General features: G+C 40.4%; 1 protein-coding gene across 8 annotated transcripts in view; it reads right to left on the bottom strand.

The window, feature by feature from the left end:
- Positions 1-16,818, bottom strand: part of tpd52l2b (tpd52 like 2b) — a 50,012-nt gene extending 33,194 nt beyond the window's left edge. For 3 of the 8 annotated variants that reach the window (XM_080204862.1, XM_080204857.1, XM_080204855.1), the window contains exons 1-4: positions 16,691-16,818; positions 13,038-13,174; positions 8,246-8,394; positions 11-70 (exon numbers count right to left, since the gene is read on the bottom strand). In XM_080204862.1, coding sequence (XP_080060988.1) covers positions 11-70; positions 8,246-8,394; positions 13,038-13,174; positions 16,691-16,709 — 365 coding nt within the window. In that variant the 5' untranslated portion in view covers positions 16,710-16,818. Of the gene's footprint in view, positions 1-10; positions 71-8,245; positions 8,395-13,037; positions 13,175-16,664 lie in introns of all 8 variants that reach the window. The other 5 variants (XM_080204863.1, XM_080204858.1, XM_080204856.1 and 2 more) reach the window with 4 other exon arrangements.
- Between the last annotated feature and the right edge of the window lie 5,747 nt (positions 16,819-22,565).

Here is a 22,565-nt window from a genome sequence, read left to right on the forward strand (position 1 = left end):
AATCACTCACACTTCAGACTGAGTGATTGTCTTATTCAAATCTTCAACTTTTTCAGATGCGCCTTTATAGCTATAAAGATAAAGAGAATTTATTCAGTCGATCATGAAATTACTTGGAAAGCAGAAAAAGGAAATACTATATAAACTTTTAACAGTACTATTGGGCTCAACACAGTGGAACTTCATTACTTACATCATGAACATCCAGCACCTGGGGTTGCAGTTAACTTCATCTACATCATTTTACTACTTTCCATGTTCAGAATGTGAATCAAGATAGATTCATATTTGGAAAGGGACTCAAGACACATGAACATGTAAATTGAGCTCTCAAACCATTTGGAATGCTGATAAAAGTTCTTCTCTGACATGAAGTACATCTTAGAGAACGATGCTTTGTAAAAGGTCTCCATTAAACTTAATCATGCATTTTTGCCAGATCCCATGTTAGATGCTACTTAAATGGATGACTTTCAATGATCAATATCTGATGGGTTCACCATATATTTTGGAATAGTATTGTTCAATCTTCAGAAAAAGCTGAAAACTGTCCTTTTCTTGCCAATAAAAAGCTTGTGCAAGTGCACTAAATATTTGTTGGAAAACATCAGCTGGCCTGCAGCATTTGCCATAAATGTAATGTCACTATGTACTTCTAAACTTCAAATCGAGCCAAGTTCCACTTCAAACTGGGAAGGCAGATTTCAAACAGAGCAGGGTCTCTTACATCAACAACTCAAAGCAGTGCTTGGGTCATTGAGGAATCACTCCACCCTGAAAATTGGCAGTGAATTCTTTCCCATACAATGTCATATGGACAGATGGGGACAGACGGGAGGAGACCAAACAAGTTTACAAAATCTCTATATTGACAAGAAAATTAGATTAAACAGGAGCGCTTTGAACATAAGAATTTGGTTTCTTGAAATATTTTAACTCATCACATTGCAACATGCAGGCTGCATTTGTACAACTGCAGCCATGAATGCAAAATAAAGTCTGTTACTGCCTTCTCCCGACCCATCAGTGCACTTTCCAACACGTCTAGATTTTCATCTGGTATGTAATAAACCCTAACTCAGGCTTGAAGCATAATTTTTGTTTACATACACTGACCATTTAAGTGCAGTTCATGAAAGGTTCAACAAAAAACTGTTCTTCATCCGCAGGTGTCCCCTTTGACCTTCGTAGTATTTTAGATGGGCCTCTGACCAACATTTCATAACTCTAAGCTCACCTCAGGCTTCTCATGTGCATTATTGTTGAACCTTGATACATGTTCAATCCCTCAGTTTGCCTCACAATAACTACCTTTCCTCTCAAAATCAACCAAAATCGAACATCGTTGATCATGCTGGTCAACTTACATTTTAATTTGTCAATCTGATGAACTCAACTCCTGCTCTTATTTTGCTTGTCACATTTAAAAAATCTTGTTGTTTTAGCTGTAGAACTAAGTTTCCAATTTTAATTTGGAGTCAGATCAGTTTTAATTACATTTCCTGGCCAATATTTTATCCCTCAAATCAATAGCACCTGAACAGCTAATCCAAATCATCTATCTTGTTGTTTGCACTAACTTGCTGCTCGAGGAACTTTTTTTTCCTCTTGTACTTATCTAAGTGATTGTATTTCAAAAATAAATCACTGGCTGTCAAACACTTTTGAGATGTTCCAAGGCCATGAAAAGTCATCAAATAAAAGCACATTATATTTTTCTCCCACAGAATTCAGAGTCATATTTTTGGCACAACAGTCATTACTGCAGGTTACACCCTGAATAGTGTGAATACCATTTCGTAAAAGCTGAACTTAGTGAAAACAAGTTGCCTGGTTCAGTAGATTTATTTCATAATTATCTCGTCAGGAATTGACATTACCAACATTTCAAAATAGGCTCAATATTTTTATTAGATACCTGAAGTGACAAAGTGATCCTACTCTTGTATCAAAGAACATTTTGGCAACCAAACCCAACATATTCCCTAAATGAATATACTGCGCGTTTGCCAGGGACATTTGAGGGAATGGGTGGGAAGTCCTTCACTGTCACTGGGTCAAAACAATCGATCTCCCTTCCTGACAACACTGTGGGTGTTCCGACAACACATGCACTGCAGCAGTTCAAGGCGGCAGCAGACCACCATCTTCTCAAGGGTAATTAGTGATAGGCAAAAAAGCCACCTACGTTCCATGAACAAAGTTACAACTGAAAAATGATCAAATTGTCAGTATGCTCTTCCTCCCTTCCTTTAAGCCAGATCCTCTATTGCTACATCATTTGGTTGCAGCAATTTTTCTTCAAACTCTGAGCAGATCCTACTATTTGTTTGGCTCTTAAGTATTGGGCATCATCCATTGGTTGTTTTTTTTCCACAAATTAATTTCCAATTTCTAATGCACAAAATATCCAGTATAAAACTAGTTCAGATGTTCTGATCTTTGCAAAGTTGGAGACCAGACATACCCCTGAAGATGCACTACGAGACTCCTCAGAAATCCCAACACAAATGCTATGGAAATTGACCGGGAAATTTGAACTTCCAATGGAACATTGCCCATGCTCCTTGGGAGCTCGCATAAAAAACCCACTCCAATTCCAGAATTAGAATTGGAGACTTCAGTTAATTTTGACTTGCTTACTTGATTAGTGTTACCCAAGTAATGTTGGACAGAAAAACACTTGTCTAATCCCTGGATAACTATACAACTGATAACCCAAATATCCCAATTTACTTGTGCCCTGACCATCGCCAACCAGAGCTGGCTAGCTTCCACCACCCAACTATGCCCCTTCTTGATCAGTCCTGACCCACCCAATCTGCCACCCTATCTCTTCATCTTACATACATAGCTTCTCTCCTCAGCTGTTTTTAAAGCTGCTTTGGGACATTTAAGCTCTTGCTTAATGGATTATAGCAAATAGTGCCTTAAAAAGGTGTGGTTTCTACATGGATTCTCTACATTGCTTCCTTTAAGGTTTGTTGCACTGTTGTACGTGGACATTTATCAGAAGGATCAGTCAGAAACTTAGGCTTTTGTCTGTAACTACATATACACCTACATACACACTTGAGGCAGTGTCTCAGAAAGGCAAGATCAAACACTAGCCAACCTCATGTCAACCACTGTCAGTAAGCTGTTCAGTGTTTGGAGCATAACCAAGAAGCCAGAGGAGGAAAAAAGGTACTACTGCTAGTAACGACCAATTAATTTTACATGACTATTTGCAGGAGCTTGCTGTGTACAAATTAGTTGCTGAATATCCTACAACAGTGACTACACTTCAGAAGTACTTCATTAACAAAATGCAGAGGTGCCTAGTGGTCCACAAAGGAACTACTTAAGAGCAATTCTTTTTACAATGAAACCCTGGTGAAGCAAGTCTAGTGAGAACGTACTCACGCTAATGCTTTTGTAGATGTCACTTGCCAGGCTGAACAGGCCCAAATAAATAACACCAACTTCAGTCATACCAACTAGAATATATGGTTGCACGTGGTTGTGTGCTTTGGCTACCTCCAAAACATGGTAGTGAGAGAGATTTGTTGGGGTTGAGACGTCAATATTCACAGGACCCTGGGATATGGCGTTAATTCCAAATGTTACATCACCTTCACCACAGCATTACCTCAACTCTGCACCACCAGGAAATCACAAGGCAGTTGCCAAAGAGTGTTTAAATATGGCAGTCCATGAATGAGATCTTGGAAATGAATTCATACCATAAAAGCACATGAAATTCCTGGTATGTATAACTGAAGTTTATTCGAGTTATAAAGGATCAAAGATACAACTTAACCATCTCACTGACATGGTTAATTTATGGCATAATAATTGATTTTTGGTGGACAGAAGAGGTTAATTTGGCAGAAGACTGCACTCCAGAAACAGCCTGCATTACTACCACATGTGCAACATGTATGAATAAACATTGAAAAATATTTAACAAACATGAAAAGCATGAGGAATCAGTCAGAATTGAGCAAATTGAAAAGTTGGCATTGATGCAATGAATTTAGAGATTCACTTTTGTTTTTTAAAGCCCTATTTTTGTTTCAATCATGTTGGCAAGATTCCATTGTCTTCATTTATACCCATCAAGTAGGTAGCTCATCATAAGTGCTGTTAATATTGCCCAATTTCATCGCATGGGATGGTAAGTCATTCAAATCTTGTGCCGTATTCTGCTGTTAAATGAACCCGTACTCACTAGAACTTTCATTGAATTATATAATTATTGCACAGGAATACCACTGTTAAGTGTGGAAGTGCCTCACCAATAATTTCAAGTTTGCATTAACGGAGTGTTTAGGAAGGCCATTGTGCATAAAACAACACTAACAAAACAAGGACTGTAACATTCGCACCAGAGATAAAGTCAATGGAATGAAAATAGCTACATCAAATACTGATAAATAATGCAGATGTGAAAAAGAACGAGCCATAAAGCGAGGAATTCTTGGGAGCAAGGAGGAAAGGAAATAGTTTATCGACAAGATTACATTTATGCTCCACACAAGAAAGAAGAACAAAGCAGAAAACGTCTTATTTCTACTAATGAGCGCATCATGCACACATAATGCACTTTAGTTTCTCTGGAGATTCAGTGAACCTACTGGGAATACAGCACAATTGGAGTATATTTCCAGAGCAGATGCTACACTCAATTTAGACATCAAGAGAGATTAATCACAAGAACAATTCCAACTATTATACACAAACTAGTGTTTGCTCTATTAAATCTGCCGAATATATCGGTCATTAATTTTATGATGGATATACCAAGGATTTAAAAATACATTTGGCATTTGTTGTCAAATCGAAGAAAAGGACTTGCAAAATCTTTAAGTCAACATCAACAAAACAAAGGAGGCAGTCATCACTTCAGCAAGCGTGGTGGAGGGTATGCCCTGCATACATCAATGGAGACCAAATAGAAATGGTCGAGAGCTTCAAGTTCTTAAGGTGTCAAGATCGCCAACAACCTGTCCTGCTCCCCCCATGGGGGCGCTATCGTTAAGAAAGCCCACCAATTCCTCTACTTTCTCAGAAGACTAAGGAAATTTGGCATGTCTGCTACAAGTCTCACCAACTTCTACAGATGCACCATAGAAAGCATTCTTTCTTGTTGCATCACATCTTGGTATGGCTCCTGCTCTGTCCAAGACTGCAAAAAACTACAAAGACTTGTGAATGAAGCCCAGTCCATCACGCAAACCAGTTTCCCATCCACTGACACTGTTGACACTCATGGCATCGGAAGAGTAGCTAGCATAATCAAGGACCCCACGCACCATGAACATACTCTCTTCCACCTTCTGTTGGGAAAGAGATGCACAAGTCTGAGATCACATACCAACTCCAGAACAGTTTTTTCCCTGCTGCCAGACTTTTGAATGCACGTACCTCATTAAGTTGATCTTTCTCTACACACTAGCCGATAACTCTAACACTACACTCTGCACTCTCTTCTTTCCTTCCCAATGTACAGTAAGATTTGTCTGCAGACTGCACGAGAAACAATACTTTTCACTGTATGCTAATACATGTGACAATAACAAATCAAGAATGGAGAAAAGCAACAGCTAACTATTAACTATTACTCAAGTTCCAAGCAGCAAGCATGCTCTGTTACACGATGGCAGTCCACAACTCTAATAACTAACAAAGCACTATCCAAACTAAGGTCCTATTTATAACCAACTCCTGAATGCTTGATCCTTGATTAGGCCAAGTTCATGACCATTAGACATGGGAACACAATTAGGCCACTCGGCCCACCGAGTTTGCTTGACCATTCAACCATGGCTGATATTTTTCTCATCCCCATAACCCTGATCCCCTTACACAACAACCTATAACAAAAGTTTTTACAAATTCATAACCAAGTCTTAAGTGCAGACTCCAAAGGTTGAATGGCCTCCTTTTGCACTGTAGAGATTTAATGATTCTAATACTTGCTCTTAAATATTAGGCTGATATTCAGAGCCATGAATGAACTGTAGGTAATTTTTGTCATTTGAGTTCCTTTCTATTTCTCATTAATATAAATATAGTTAAAATTCTTATCTTAGTAACATTTAAAGTTAATTGCTCTGACACGAACTGTAAAAATTATTCAGCTTTGTAAGTGGAAATGATGCAAAATTCCAAAGATGAATAATTCAGTTTCTGTGTTGGAAACCATTTTCCCTTTAAGACACTATGCTGCTCATAGAGCTGAATAAAATGCTTAGATTTCATCCAACATTGTGAAAGAATGAACATGAAGGATGAATCAAATCCATGTCTCTCCCCTTTTCTCGCTATTTATTCCTTTGTAGAAGAGTTAACATGCAAAACTTACTGAGCCATTTGATGCAATTTCTTTCATTTGCAATTTCTTTAACTCAATTTTCAAGGAGTTAAAATGATTTTGCACTTCTCAAGCTGCTTGGTTATTTTTCAAGTTTTGAGCTAGATCCATTGGCATAGTTGGCACACTATTGTTACAGACAAAGGTTTGGAACCAATGGCTAAAAGTCTGTTGTCAGGTTATCTAAGAAACTGCAGCAACATATCAAGGTCATGTTTTGGGAATGCTATTCTTGTGAATAAGTACTTCATTTATTCTTTGTTTTGAACTTGAGCATTCCATTCTTTTTGCTATTATCAAACCTTTTTAAAGCTTCAAGGACAAGACCACATTTAAGAAAAAAATCTTGCTACACCTGTTCAGATTTTGCTTTATTGTAGCAAAACCTGTTTTGCAGGCAATGACAACATTGGGCTGACAACTTCATAATCTCACATCAAATTTATTGTTGGATTTGTATGGCTGAACAATTTTCATTTCTGGTTGGCAAAGGATTTGCACAAGATTCAGACTCTTCATAAAGTGAAATGAAATGTATTGCATCATGTTACCATCCTAGGTATTTTATAACCAATTTTGTAACATTGTGTGATATAGCAGCTAGCTAGTTTAATTAAGGGCTGCTTGATTTGCATTCCATATAACTTAGTGAGCACAATTGTAGAATGTGGAGGAAAAGTTGAAAGCAATTTAAATAATTGCAGTGTGATAAGCCACAAGTCTCTTTAGGCTTAGGAATTACGATTAAGGTATTAAATGCTCTGATGTTATTCCATTCAAGTACATAGTCATTTGGATGTGCAACACAAAATAGGTCCTTTGGCTCATCGTATCTGTGCTGATCAAAGATCAAGGATCCAATAAAACTAAAGTCAATGCATAGCTGCACCTTGACCTTAATGGTTTCTTCCAGATACTAAACAGTCAGTTGTGCAACACAGAAAAAGCCCTTCGGCCCACCATGTCCGTACTGGTCTAAGACCAACCGTACACCTATTCTAATCTCATACTGCATTTTTTTGGGTGGTGATTCCAACACTGCAGCCTTGGAATCACCAACATGTCCCCCTGGAATAACTAACACTCACACCCCACCCCTTGTAACCACATCTGTGATAGATTTTCAAGTGCAGCAAAGATTAGGCAAGTGAGTATTGTAAACTGGCTGCATTTATGATCCATTACATTGGGTTACAATCCCACCTAGTCCCTAGTCCCACAACCCCATGTATTTACCCTGCTAATTCCCTGACACTAGGGTCAATTTAGTACAGCCAATCAACCTACATCTTTGGACCGTGGGAGGAAACTGGAGGACCCACACAGACATAGGAGAATGTGCAAACTCCACACAGACACCTGAAGCCGTATCTGAACCCAGGTCCCTGGCGCTGAGAGGAAGCAGTGCGAACCCCTGTGCCACCCCAAAGTATCAAAATTAAAACAAATAGATTAGCCTTATTATTCATCCCCTTAAAATTGGTACTTTTAGCGATTGGCTACACGTTTTAATCTTGTGGATGAAGGGCCAGGATCAAAGCATAAACTTCCAAAAACAGACGACTTTCACAATCTCACTGATTATTACTGTGAGTTTTCCCAAGACATAAAATTCAGCACGGAAGAAGAGGGTGCTCTATAAGGTTGAGGTTAAAGTACACTGATGAGGGACATTAAAAAAAGGTGTTTACTCAGCTCCAAACATGAAATGACAATGTGAAATTGAAATAAGAGGAAATTGGGAAGACAACACTCAAGTTAATGACAAGCAATCTCATCCACACATTTCCCAGAAACTGACCCTTCAAGAGTCACACTGATAACATGGTTTTGTTTAAAAAGGTAAACAATGGAAAAATGTTCCAGTCCCATATTCCAAGTACTCACGCATTGGATGCTTGCACATCTTGCCAGCTCTTGCTAAGATTTTGCTTGAGCTCAGTGAAGGGAGTTAATCCCAACTTTCTTTTGATCTCAGAAGCATGTCTTTCTTTGGCAACTAGCACCTGCCGAAGTGTTGCTATTTCCTCTTCAACCTAGAGCAAGAAAATAGAAAATTTAAATGCAGAAATAATTACTCTTTAACACAAAAGCTCACGTGTAAATATTTCTATAGTCTTCTCCAGTTAGAAAGTGAAGTCAATTTTTTGACTAAGTTTGATTTAAAAAATATTCAGCAGGTACTTAAGGCACGGTGGCACAGTGGTTGGCACTGCTGCCTCACAGCACCAGGGACCCAGGTTCAATTCCCAGCTTGGGTCACAGTCACTATGCAGAGTTTGCTCGTTCTCCATTGCTGCATGGGAATCCTCCGGGTGCTCCAGTTTCCTCCCACAGTCTGAAAGACTTGTTGGTTAGGTACATTGGCCATGCTAAATACTCCCTCAGGTGTTCTTGAACACGAGCTGGAGTGTGGCAACTAGAGGATTTGCACAATTTAATTGCAGTGTTCATGTGAGTGTACTTGTGAATAAATTAAAAATACTCATTATACCCTCAATAAGATTCCACTCCATGACAGAAAGGGAAAGAAAATTGCAAATAATTCACTGTAATCAATCGTATTTGCAGAAGTACATAGAACATTACAGCACAGTACAGGCCCTTCGGCCCTCGATGTTGTGCCGACCAGTGGAACCAATCTAATGGCCCTCTAACCTAAACTATTCCAATATTATCCATATGCCTATCCAATGACCATTTGAATGCCCTTAAAGTTGGTGAGTCCACTACTGCTACAGGCAGGGCATTCCACTCCCTTACTACCCTTTGAGTAAAGAACCTACCTCTGACATCTGTCCTATTTGGTGGTTTTGGTAATCATTCAATGTAGTCCCAACACCACAAGAAGACCAGTGAATATCTACATTTGTGAATTTCTGGAAAAATGTTGTCAACACTTATGATTTTGGCAAAATATGAACTTGAGTCAATGTGAAAGTATACCATACCAACTATATCGATCATTCTACAGAGACATCCACAAGCACAGGCCCTTTCTGAAATAGACCAGTTCAACACGAGGACTGTCACTTACAAATTACAATCATCACCCAGTTCAGTTATTAAAAATATAAACAGCGCACACAATGCAATACTAATTGACAATTGAAAGGGCACTTCCTCTGCCAGAAAAAAAATGCATCTTCGCTAATGGCCACAGCAAATTCCAATTAACCTACCCGACTAAGCAATTTTGAAGCTTCCCATTAGCAAGGAGAAAAAGGCTACTCTCACACACCTCTGCATAATCAAACTAAAGTCACTCAGATTTCCAAGAGCAGTATACTCCCCCACAGTCAGTTAACGAATGACCCAGGGGACCAAAACAGAAAGGGAAAAAAAAAGTACATACTGCTGCAGGTCCATCCTGTTACTAGCTAAGGGAACAGTTTGAGTCTGTCTTCCTTCCTGTCTCCACCCTAAGAAAGTGATTCATATTGGAATAAAACTCAGAAGGTACTAGCAACCATACATTCTCATTCAGCTGACCACTTATTGCGAATGAAACTGGGAAATCAATTTTTGATGACGGAGAACCTATTACAGACGAGCCCAACCTTTTCCTCTCACCTAATGTCTGCAATCACATCCATTTCAGCAGGTATCAATATGCAGCAATAAGGCCTGGAAGGCTGTATTTAATTTTCCTTCCCCCTGGCCTCAAGCCTGCCCAGGATAAGTGGTGTACTACTACCACCAGCCTAGCTGACATCAGGTTAATGCAGAACAAATCAGGGATAAAGCTGGAGATTTCCTTTATCTGTATTATCACACAATGTTGCATGTGCCAACAGATCAACTGCAGGAAAAAAGTTAAATATTTAATTTGGTACATCTCCAAAAGAAGCTTGTGAAGATTTTTTTTTAAAATGGAACAAACGGAAGAACTGAGCTCAGGATTGACATCAGGAAGCAATTCATCACAGTTACCAGTAACAGCACAAGAAGTCCTGTTTCAGCGGAGGAATAAACACTGGGATCAGGAAAGAATACAAAGTTGAAGGCAATGATGGACAAGATCATAGGTTGCTCCAGAGAAATGAAATCAATAGGCTAAACCTCTACCCCAAGCTTCACGGACTTTTGTGAAATTAGAAAATGCATTGCAGCATACTGTTCAGTAGAGTATTTTAGAAAATAAACCTAATGATAATGCCTGGAATTGGGGATGTTCCCACACAAAGTTACTACGAAAGTTCTTATAATTACTAAACTGTGGCACATCCAAATATCTCTTTCCAAATACATGGTTAGCCACGATGACATGGCAATTATCCAAAATGTGAAAGGGACTCATATATACACACACAGAAAGCAAGGCTAAAATCACAAGCAGAATTCATAATAAAATAACAAATCTCAGGAACACCACATGGTCGTGTCCTTGCCTAATCCATCCATTGTACTGAATGGGTCTAAATCCAACATCAGGTGCATTTTCACCCATTTATAAATTTCATTTATTTGTCCTCAAGCTTGTGTATCCAACTGATTGCCATCAGGAGGCCAGTCAGAGACAGAAAAGTCAGCCCCTATTTTTCACATCCTGTGGTGGAAATAGTTGCCTAGGGGTTTGTGGGGTGAAACAAAACTAAAACAACTGAGATGGTTTCCACCTGCCCCTACCCCACTCAAGAAAAAAAAAGTTCTACTTGGACAAAAAAAATACAGATCCAGATTCGCAAGCAATTTGATGACTGAAGCACAAAATACTTCTGGCAACATCTAAATTAAAGCTATCAAGGAAAGCAATAAGTGAAAGTCTGCACTGCTAAACATGATCCAGTAGCAATTGAAAATGCACTTTTTTCTATGTCCAAGTGTAAGGAGCTGACTGGAACAGAATGGATGCCTGTGTAAAAGATTTTTTCTAGAACCTTGACTGATGAATAGTTGTGTTGACTATACAACCAAATTGTTGCCAACCAGAACACTGGAATTTAATGCAATGTTGTTTGGAATACTAGGGGGCACAGCCTCAAGATAAAGGGGAGGCGGTTTAGAACGGAGTTGAGGAGGAACTTCTTCACTCAAAGGGTGGTGAATCTCTGGAATTCTCTGCCCGTTGAAGTGGTGGAGGCTGCCTCGCTAAATATTTTTAAGAAGCGGGTTGATGGGTTCTTGATGAGAGAGGGGATTAAGGGTTATGGGGAGAGGGCGGGAAAGTGGAACTGAGCCACAACAGATCAGCCATGATCTTATTGAATGGCGGGGCAGGCTCGAAGGGCTAGATGGCCTACTCCTGCTCCTATTTCTTATGTTCTTATGTTCTTATGAATATCTAATGTAAATCTTACTTTACATATGGCAACCTGTGTTGAGAAAGTGCCAAAAACAAAGACAGAAATGCATATTGTTTCATAACCAGTGACATTTTCGCAAGGTACTATTTGCCTAAATTTTACAAACAGACTCATCAGCAATTGTACATAGCAGAGTCACAGATCAAGCAGAGTCACTTTAAGCGTGTTCAAAAGTAGATCATTTTGCCTTCAACTGCAGACAGGTAACATGGGGGTGGGAAATGAGTGACTCTTCCTCACAGCACAAAGTGTAGTTGCACCACACCCAACTTTTTCTAATTGACTAATTAACTGGCAAGTGCACCACTGCAGACATCTTCAACTACCCAAAATTCGACAGGAGGAATTACTCACTTGTGATAAACTGGCGCCCTGATATTTGTAAAGTAAACAAAAACATCAAATATAATAGCAGTCTATTTATTCATTCAATAGATGTGTCTCTATCACCCACCACCACCACTCCCAAAAATGAGCTGGTTAGGTCGATCAGCTACGTTCAATTGCTTTGAGTACCAGTGCAGACTCAACAGGTCAAATGGCCTCTTGCTGCGCTGCAGGGATTCTAATCTACCATTTAAAGTGCAATGAACAAAATAAATCTCAGATTATTCCATTGATGAGCATCTCAAATAAATATCTCTACAAGCTGTTTGTGCGGTTGCACATTCAAAACCACAAGCTATAACAGGCTCGAATTCAGCTGCCAACAGTTTAAATAGTACCAGGGTACAGTGAACATCATACTTAATCATAGAATCTACAATGCAGAAGGCAGCCATTTGGCCCATCAAGCCTACACCGACAACAGTCCCATCCAGGTCCTATTCCTGTAACCCCTCCTGATCCTGTTGACACCACGAGGCAATTTATCATGGCCAATCAACCTAGCCTGCCCATCTTCTGAATTGTGGGAGGAAACCAGAGCATCTGGAGGAAACCCACAGACATGGGGAGCATGTACAAACTCCACATAGACAGTCGCCCGAGGCCAGAATTGAACCCAGGTCCTGGCTCTGTAAGGCAGCAGTGAGAACCACTGTGCCACCGTGCTATGTACTGAATGAATAAATAAACTGATTGCTATCATATTTGATTTTTTTTTAAAACTTATTCAAATATATTTTTAAGGACAAAAGTTTAGTGTAAGGCAGAAAATAATTATTCTGCATATGGTATTTTGCCTACTTTTCCAGGAACATTTTTAAACTTGCTAGTTTAATAGCCAAACATTCTCCTTGAGCCCCAAGTGGTCTAAGTCTTAACCAAATTACAGCACAAAAAAAAGCTAAGAAGTTACATTGTGGCATGGTAGCACCACTTAAAAGCGAGCATTGAGTTTTCTTTACACTGTAAAGGTGCTTCCACCATACCTTGGTAAGTTCACTCTTCAGCTCCTCTGTTTCCGCTTCAGATAGCACACTAACTCCATCTCCACTTGCAGGAGTGTCCACAGGCACGTCCGTCATGTTTCCAGGTAGACCTTTGTTAGGAGAGTTAAGGTTGATATCTGTCACAGGTAATCAAACAAACAAACGAGTAAACAGCTAGCAACGGGACTCAAGCTGCAGTGAACCCAAGCATAATTACTGCAAACAGCTGTAGTGTCCCGCTACAAACATGACAAGTGAACCAGGTATAAAATTACTTGTTAATGATTCTCCTCTTCAAAGTCATACAAGCAAAGCTGGTTCACCGGTACAAAACTAAACTCTGGGAAAGGAAGAGGCAAAGAAAACAGTATTATTATACAAAAGAGGAACTTCAAAAAATATTGCTAAAACAGGAAATGTCATAAGAAAGACAGATCCATTTCCAAGATTGAATAAGGTTCAGAAAATTAGATACACGAAGTAACTAAAAGGAACAACAATTGGAAAGCTGTTTCCCCATTAATGACATTCCTATCTTTTGATTTTCAGGAAATGTGCAAGACACAAATATCTTGAGGGTCTAACCAAAGAACATTTGCCCAAATATAAATGCACTCTCATCACTTGCTTCAAAACCATTTTATGGAGATGAAGGGTCAATCAACATCCACAATTTTAATTTTCCACACATCCTTCTATAGAATTTAAGCATCATACTTTATAGCAGTGTTTTCCTTTTCACTTCTCAAACGTCTCCAAGTGAAAGCATTATCCCACCAGATATCACACTAAGTGATACAGTCCGACAGTCCCAAGATTAAACAGTAGGCTAAACTGCATAGGCAATCTCTGCAAGGGCAACAATTGAACCAGTTTAGCTTGCCTCAACAATCTTGCACGAGGAAAAGTAAGGTCATTTCCTACTGCTATACAGTGATCCATGCTGAGAGCAACACATTAGACTGACACTAAAAGCAGATCGGGCTGAGCTTTGCAACCCTCTATGGCCAGACATTTTTCATACATTGGCCAGCCTTAAACTTAAATAACAGCAAGATAAAGGAAGACAACTGGCACATATTCATTTTTATGTCCCAGCACAATTTAACACTGAGTTGGGTATGGTTAAAATTAGAAAAAAAGAATAAAATCATTAAAATCAGCTTTTTAAAAAAATTGACATGGTTTCCATTCACTGATTTCAATTAGAAAGTCATTGTGCTTGGTACTGGGAAACGAAATCACACTTGTAGTCAGGGAATTTCCTTCTCAGTTGAAAAAAAACCTTGTAAATATTATTCAGCGTTGTCACAGCTTTTCTGTAAAATACAATCCTCACTGTTTGAATGTTACAACTGCTCCAGTACAAAACTGTAAAAAGATAGATAAAATACTATTGTCAAGACCTTGAGGTAAACTTTTTGTAACAATCACATTTAGCTTTTGCTCCTTCAACAAATCTCTCTCATGGGCAGTCTTCAGCTCAAATAATAAATAATGCCAACAATCAGAGCTGGCTCTTACTCCACATCTACATTTGCATGTTTCTAGCAGTAGCTGCTCAATTGCAATAGGAAACAACTTAAACTTGGGCCCAACTGCAATATCACAAATATTCTAAAAGACGACAACTGCCAAATGTAGCAATAAATCTAGGAACTTCCTAACATATTCATCTTAGTTAAATCTACACAAAATGGTAGATTTCCAGACAACCATCAGGGTAGCTGTGCTGTTCATTAGGCCTCACAAACTGTAGCAATGCCTGTAATAAGGTAAACTAAAAATCTCCTCTCCGACAGCATTTTCAAAACTTGTGACATTTACCACCCAGTAGTAGAAGGGCAGATGAATGGAAACACAGTTGCCTGCAAGTTCCCCTCCAAGTTGCACATAATGTTGGCTTGGAATTATATTGTCATTCCTTCACTGACACTGGCTTAAAGTCCTGTAATTCTTTTCCTCATAGCACTGTTGGTGTACCTACAGAGGAACTGCAATGGTTCAAGACAGCAGCACAGAATCATCTTTTCAAGAGCAATTACAGATGTGCAATACATGGGCTAAGTGTTATCATTGCATGCAGATTTTTGTGGGTCTAACAATCTGTTGTAAGATTATTCACTGCCTGTTCAGACTTGCCAAGTGCAGAGATTATTATGTGTGGGTATGTTGGCATCAATATGGAAGCAAACCGATACAATGCATCTGCTCTGCCTCGATTCATTTGTACCAACAACCTTTTACATTAATGCATTCACACAAATCCAAACAGAACTCTCAAAAAGTATTACAGGGCACCTGAAACCACATGTTTTCACACCATAATTCTTCTCCCCTTAACTGAATAATATTTGCAGTGGGACGATACCATAACTGTAAAATCCAATGCAAACCTTATGCTATGAAAGATGGAGGACTAATGGTATCAGTTTATGTTAAATCATTTGCTTAAGTCCATAATGACTGAATTTAAAAATCCTTCAAGTGACAGCTCTTTAATTTGTCTTATTTATTACTTGCAGAATCCAATTTAAGTAAAACTTTTTTTTCAAAATTTCTGTTGGTGAGGTTGCAAATCATATTAATTTCACAGAAGTGGAGTGTTCGCATGTTGCCTCACAGGCTCCAAGGACCCAGGTCCAATTCCAGCCTTGGGAGACTATGTAGAGTCTGCACATTCGCCCCATGTGTGCATCAGTTTCTTCCAGGTGCTGCAGTGTCTTCCCATAATCCATACACGTTCAGGTTAGTGGCTAGGCTATGCTATGCTAAATTGCCCCTTAAGTGTCGCAACATGTAAATTATGGGATTAGTGGGATAATTATATGGGGTTATAGGAATTGGGTGGGGATAGGTCCTGAGTGAAATTATTTGTCAGAGGATCAGTGCACACTTAATGGGCCGAATGGGCTCGTTCTGTACTATAAGGATTGTACTTATCTGTGCGAAAGTGTATTTTCAAACCTTTAACTGGTCAGAAAGAACCGCCAGAGATTTTCTCTTCGTCTTGTCGCATGAACTATTAAGCATTTCGCATCGCTACATTGTTATACATAAGCAATACAGTAATGCCACTAGAAACCTGAGCTGAGAAGGGTGTCCCTGGAAGGAGCCCTGAGGTACAGGTATTTTAACTTACACAAGTATAGCTGTACACCAACACGCCTTATACACGTCACATCTTGCTGCCTCAACTCTCAATTTTACGCAACAGCCAAACGAAACTTCAATTTACTTGGGAAGGAGACAGAGAGAGAGAGAAAAAAAGAGACAAACAGGAGAAATACAAACGATCTGAAGAACGATCAAAGTAAAACCTTCCCGCAACCTGCGTTTTATGGCTGTCTGTCCACCGAACTTGGACAAAGAGTGAAATAAAGGAAGGGGTGGCCAACTGATTAGCTGCTGCCAGCCCAAACGACAGCACTCCCAAGTGGCTTGAGTTTTTGAGCCTTGGCCTAACCCACCTCTGCCTACGTTTGATGCCTGAATGCCTGTAACTTCCGGCGGAGCCCAAGCCTAAAAAGCGCGCAGAGGGGGTGAGGGTGGCGGGAGGAAAAACAGGAACAAAACGAAACACGGGTTAAACAGCAATACAAATAAAATAAAACAAGAGCCAACTACCAGTCCGAGTGTCGAGGATTTTGTACCTTGGTTCGGAGCGTCCATGGACAGATTCGCGCTGCACCAACTGTTAAATGACAACTGAAAGGGAACAGGGCCAAACAAGCTTCCCGGCGCCCTCACCACACGTCATCCGTACCACGTCAGCAGCAGGAGCACGTGACCTGCTTCCCAGCCCCGCCCCCAGCGCGCCAGCCCGGCCCCCCCTACCCTGGCGCGCCAGCCCCGCCCCCTGGCGCGCCAGCCTCGCCCCTCCCTCCCGTGACGTACTAGCCCCGCCCCCGTCACCGGCGCGCTCCTGTTGCAAAGTTGCAAAAGAAACAGCAACGTTCTCAATCCCTTGCGGCAGCCGCTGCCCGGGAGAGTTGGCTGCCTTGGGGTTGGATCCCTCCCTCCACATTCCCCCCAAAACATAGGCAAGGGCAGTGTTGATGTAACCCGACTTGGAACATTCATAAATAAACTTTAAATAGTGGAAGGGGGAATGTCAATATGGCATTGCGGTGGAGTGGGCACCTGTATGTCACTAGCTGAATGCAGTAAAAAGTCTGACAACACCAGGTTTTAGTCCAACCTATTTATTTGATAATATACTCACTAGCTTTCAGGGTTACCCCCTTCGTCAGGTCCATTCACCTGACGAAGGGGGTAACCCCGAAAGCTAGTGAGTATATTATCAAATAAATAGGTTGGACTAAAACCTGGTGTTGTCAGACTTTTTACTGTGTTTACGCCAGTCCAACGCCGGCATACCCACATCATGACTAGCTGAATGTGCAGGTGAAGTAAAAAAAACTTCCTCTCTTTAATGGGGAGGCCTTTGTGGTATTATCATTCAACTCTTAATCTCGAAATTAATGGTGGCACAGTGGTTAGCACTGCTGCCTTGCAGTGCCAAGGACCCAGATTCAATTCCTGGCTTGGGTCAACATCTGTGTAGGGTCTGTACCTTCTCCCAATATCTGCGGTTTTTCTATAGGTGCTCTGGTTTCTTCCCACAGTTTGAAAGATGTGCTGGTTAAGTGTACTGGCTATGATAAATTTTCCCTCAGTGAACCCAAACAGATGCCAGAGTATGGCAATAGAGGATTTTCACAGTACCTTCATTGCTGTGTTAATGCAAGTCTATTTGTGGCGCTAATAAATTTTAAACTAATGTTCTGGGGACCCAGGTTCGAATCCTTCTATGGCAGCTGGTGGAATTTGAGTTCAATAAAAACAATCTGGAATTAAGAATCTGCTGATCACCATGAAACCACTGTCAATTGTTGGAAAAACTCATCTCGTTCACTAATGTCCTTTAGTGAAGAAAATCTGTCATCTTTAGCTGGCCTGGCCTACGTTGACTCCAGATCCACAGTAATGTGATTGACTCTCAACTGAACTTGAGCAACTAGGGATGCACAATAAATGCTGGAGAGCCAGCGATGCCCATGTCGTACGAATGAATAAAAAAAATCTAAACTTACAGAAGACTGAAAGGCCTGGATAGAGTAGATGAAGACAAAATATTGTGGAATCAGAAACAAAAACAGGAAGTGCTGGAAAATCAAGAGGGTCTTCTGTGGAATGAAAATAGAGCTGGCATTTTGAGTTTGGATGACCCTTCGTAAGCTCTGACCAAGGGTCTTCCAGACTCGAAATGTGGGCTCTCTTACAATTTTAAATATCACTTCACCCATCATGGTCTTGCTTTGAAAAGATTGTGCACAGAGTCCTCTTAAACCAAGAGAATGGTTCCAGGGTGTTGCCATGACAATCCCAGGTCATTTCTCACTCATGCACAGAAATTTGGCACATACAGTGCAATAGCTAGTGAGGTACAGACTCACCCCCCCCCCCCAACCCAGTGAGGTATAGAATCCCACCCTGAGGACATATCCCTGAGGACATAAGCTTCCAGAAACAAAAACAACCTTTGACCATCACATTCTGCGACTGGTCACTAAGCCCATTTTGGATCCAATTTCCCAATTGCCCTTGATCCCACAAACTTTTACCTTCTTGATCAGTTTCCCATGTGGGACCTTGTCAAAAGCCTAACCAAAGCCCATGTAGACTACATCAACTGTGTTGCCATCATCTACACATCTGGTCATCTTCCTGAAAAATTAAATCAAATATATCAGACATGATCTCCCCTTGACAAAGCCATGCTGACTACCCTTGACTAATCCTTGCCTCTCCAAGTGAAGATTAATTTTGTCCCTTAGAATCTTTGCCAATAATTTCTCTACCGCTGATATCAGTCTCACTGATCTGTAATTACATGGTTTTTCCCTTTTCGAATAAACCATGACATTAATTGTCCTCGCCTGTGACCAGAGTGGATTTGAAAATTAGCATCAGAGCCCCTACAATATCCTCCCTTGTCTCAAACAGCAGCCTTGGATACATGTCCATCAGGCCTGGAGATTTATCCACTTTAAAACCTATTCGAACGGTTAATATGTCTTCCCTCTCAATACAAAGCTGATCAATTGTATCACAAAGCATCCACCTGGCCCCACTACCTCCCGCTTCTATGCCTACATTGTCCTTTTCCAAAATGAACACAAAGGCAAAATACCCATTTAAAACCTCGCCTATGTCTTTTGGCCGCACACGCATTATCACTTTGGTCTCTAATGGACCATACACTTTTCCTGGTTACACCTTTGCCCTTAATATACTTAGAAAATACCTCGGAACTTTCCTTTATTTTGTCCACAGGTATTTTTAATACCTCCTCTTTGTGCTCCTAATTTTTATTTTAAGTATTCCTCTGCACTTTCTATATGTCTCTAGTGTCTTGAATCACCGGAATCTGTCACAGACCTCCCTTTTTTTGCCTTATCCAATGTTGTCTATCCCTTGACATCCATGGGTCTCTGAAAATGTTGATCCCATCCTTTACCTTTATGGAAACATGTTGACATTGTACTGTCTCTACTTCCTTCATGAATGACTCCCACTGCTTTGATGTGATTCATCCTAAAATTAGCTGCTCCCAGTCCATGCTGGCCAGATCCTGTCTCATTCTATTGAAATAGGCCTTCCTTCAGTTCAGAAACCTTATTGCCGGTCCATCCTGTCCTTTTCCATAACATAACTTCCATAATCGAGTTGTGGTCACTATCATCGAAATGCTCCCACTCTGACAATTCTACCACCTGCCACACTTCATTCCCTAAAACTAGGTCAAGTTGTCTCTTGTAGAACTTTCTTGTAGAAATGTCTCTTGTAGAACTTTCTGTGTGATAGCTCAAAATGATCTCCTGGATGCACTTAAAGAATTCTACCAGTCCCTGGTTAGTTTTTGAAACCTACACTTGTTGCCCTGAACAGTTCTGAATTTTTAAAAAATTCTGCCAGAAAATTGCAACATTTCCTGAAGATCAAAAGTAGCAGTTCCTACTTGCGGCAACAGTCAGTTAAACTGATTGTTTAGATTTTTTTTCATGCTAGTCTTTCAGGTCTGAAGGTCAGAAAAGAAGAGGCCAATCGTGGGTTTTCAAAAATCCAGGATCAAAAATGCAAATCTCTCATTCCTGAGTTTCATGAATAGTTCCTTCAGTATTTTGCTACCCTTCAAATTTTGTCACTGTAGATGACCACCTTGTTAGTTCACCCAGTTGTTGCACCGGACCTGTACAGGAGATAATGGAGAGAAAAATAATGTGAAAGAAGAATAGCAGGAAAGCCATTTCCTCCTTATCAACTATGATGATTATGAAGAGAGGATTATGAGGATCAGATCACACAGGCCTCTGGGGCATGATCCTGCACACTTTTTTGCTTCCCCACTATGGCACTTGCTTCTTCATTGCCCAGCACTAGTTCAGAAATAATTGGATAGTGTTAGGGAGAGGTGACATGAGGTTCACAGAGCATAAAGAAGTCACAAGACTAAGAAGTGGAAGCATGTGTGTCACCTTTCAGCAGAGGCAGAGGAGAATGCTGCCAATGGATTCAGAATTATGAGACTCTGAACTCATGGTTACCCATCTGAAGAGAAGGATATCTGAGAAACATTGCACTTGTACATGTAGGACCTAGGGTCAATCTTGGATAGCCTGAGGCAACTAGCAGATATAGCCCTTGCGACAGCTCTCCTTGCATGAACCAATGGAGTGAGTAGCAGCTTCTTCAGAATCTGTAGCATGTCCCTAAGTTAAACAGTGGCTAGAGAACCATCACTGTCTCCACTTCCACAGAAAGCACAGATTATGATTCTGGTTGCAGTCAGGCAGAGAATAGTGCCAGATCCTGGAATGCCTCTGGAGTACCTATGGACTTATGCCCAACATAACAAGAGGGACAGAAAATTAGTATGGGCACCGCAGGAATAGTCACTACTCTGCAAATAGGTAAATTGCAATTGTATAACAATTGAGGATATAAACTGTAAATCCCCAGAAAGCTAAATATATTATTCAATAAGTCTAGTCAGCAATTTTGACTTGAGTGTTAATGATGTTTTGACTTCTTCCTGTACTGTAAAGCAAATGCTGAGCATTAACTTCCTAATCTTTTATCACATAGCTGAGAACTGAGAGACGAAAGCTTTTATGAATCGTGGAGCAAAACAAAAGTTGTCAGCACTTTGTAAGATTCCAAGTATTTGGCACTACATTAAGGCATCAAGTTCCTCAATAGTACTCTCTCCCGCCAATTAAATAAAAACATGTTCTTCAATCTTTCGACTGGCAACACTAGATATGACAGACCAGAATTTGCAATTTAAATGTGACACTTAGGAAGATAAGAACTGTAGAAATATGACTTTTTGTAATCTGAGTTCAGAAATAATCTCAGACATTGACTAAATAGGTATCAGGTAACAAGAGGAACCACTCCAGGTGTACAAGCCCAGCCTCTCAGTGTCTATTTTTGAAGCACAAGTAAAGTGATTCCAATTTGCATTTGTCATCACGGTGACAAGAGTTTTAAACCTAACCAGGGAAAGCCCCCAAGAAGTGAAAGTAAAAGTTTATTTATTGGTCATAGTCGAGTTTACATTACCACCGTAACAAAGTTACTGTGAAAATCCCCGAGTCACCACACTCCGGTACCTGTTCAGGTACACTGAGGGAGAATTTAGCATGGCCAATGCACCTAACCAGCATGTCTTTCGGATTGTGGGAGGAAACCGGAACACTTGGAGGGAATCTACACAGGCATGGGAAGAACATGCAGACTCCACACAGACAGTGACCCAAGCCAGGAATCAGGCCCAGGTCCCTGGAACTGTGAGGAAACAGTACGAACCACTGTACCACCGTAAGAACCTCTCATTAAATGAAACATTCAGCTTTTGTCAACAAGAATATTTCAAACCAACTTAAGACACATGCAAATCATAGGAAGACACTGACCACATTGATAAACTTAAGGGCACACTGATATTGAGCTGCATAATTATTACATGGCCCTTTATTATCTTCTCAACATGAATTATGTTGTTAAATAATTTGATTTGCAGGTAGTCGGGTTCACACATCCATACTTAAATTTATTTATTAGTGTCATAAGTCACCTTATGTTAACAGTGCAATGAAGTTCCTGTGAAAATCCCCTAGTCACCACACTCCGGTGCTTGTTCGGGTACACTGAGGGAGGATTTAGCACGGCCAATGCACCTAACCAACACATATTTCAGACTGTGGGAGGAAATCAGAGCACCTGGAGAAAATGCATGCAGACACAGAAAGGACATGCAAATTCCACACAGACAATGACCCAAGCCAAGAATCGAACCCGGGTCCCTAGTGCTCTGAGGCAGCAGTGCTAACCACTGAGCCACTGTGCCACCCCAAACAGCAAATGCCCCATCCGTGGTTGATCCTAATCCACCAAACATTTGGTTAACAGCCAAATGTGCTAGCCAATCGCACCACAGAGACTGAGACATTTGTTTCT

The sequence above is a fragment of the Carcharhinus amblyrhynchos genome, chromosome 16 (genome assembly GCF_965287045.1).
Source record: "Carcharhinus amblyrhynchos chromosome 16, sCarAmb.v2.hapA, whole genome shotgun sequence".
NCBI lineage: Eukaryota > Metazoa > Chordata > Chondrichthyes > Carcharhiniformes > Carcharhinidae > Carcharhinus > Carcharhinus amblyrhynchos.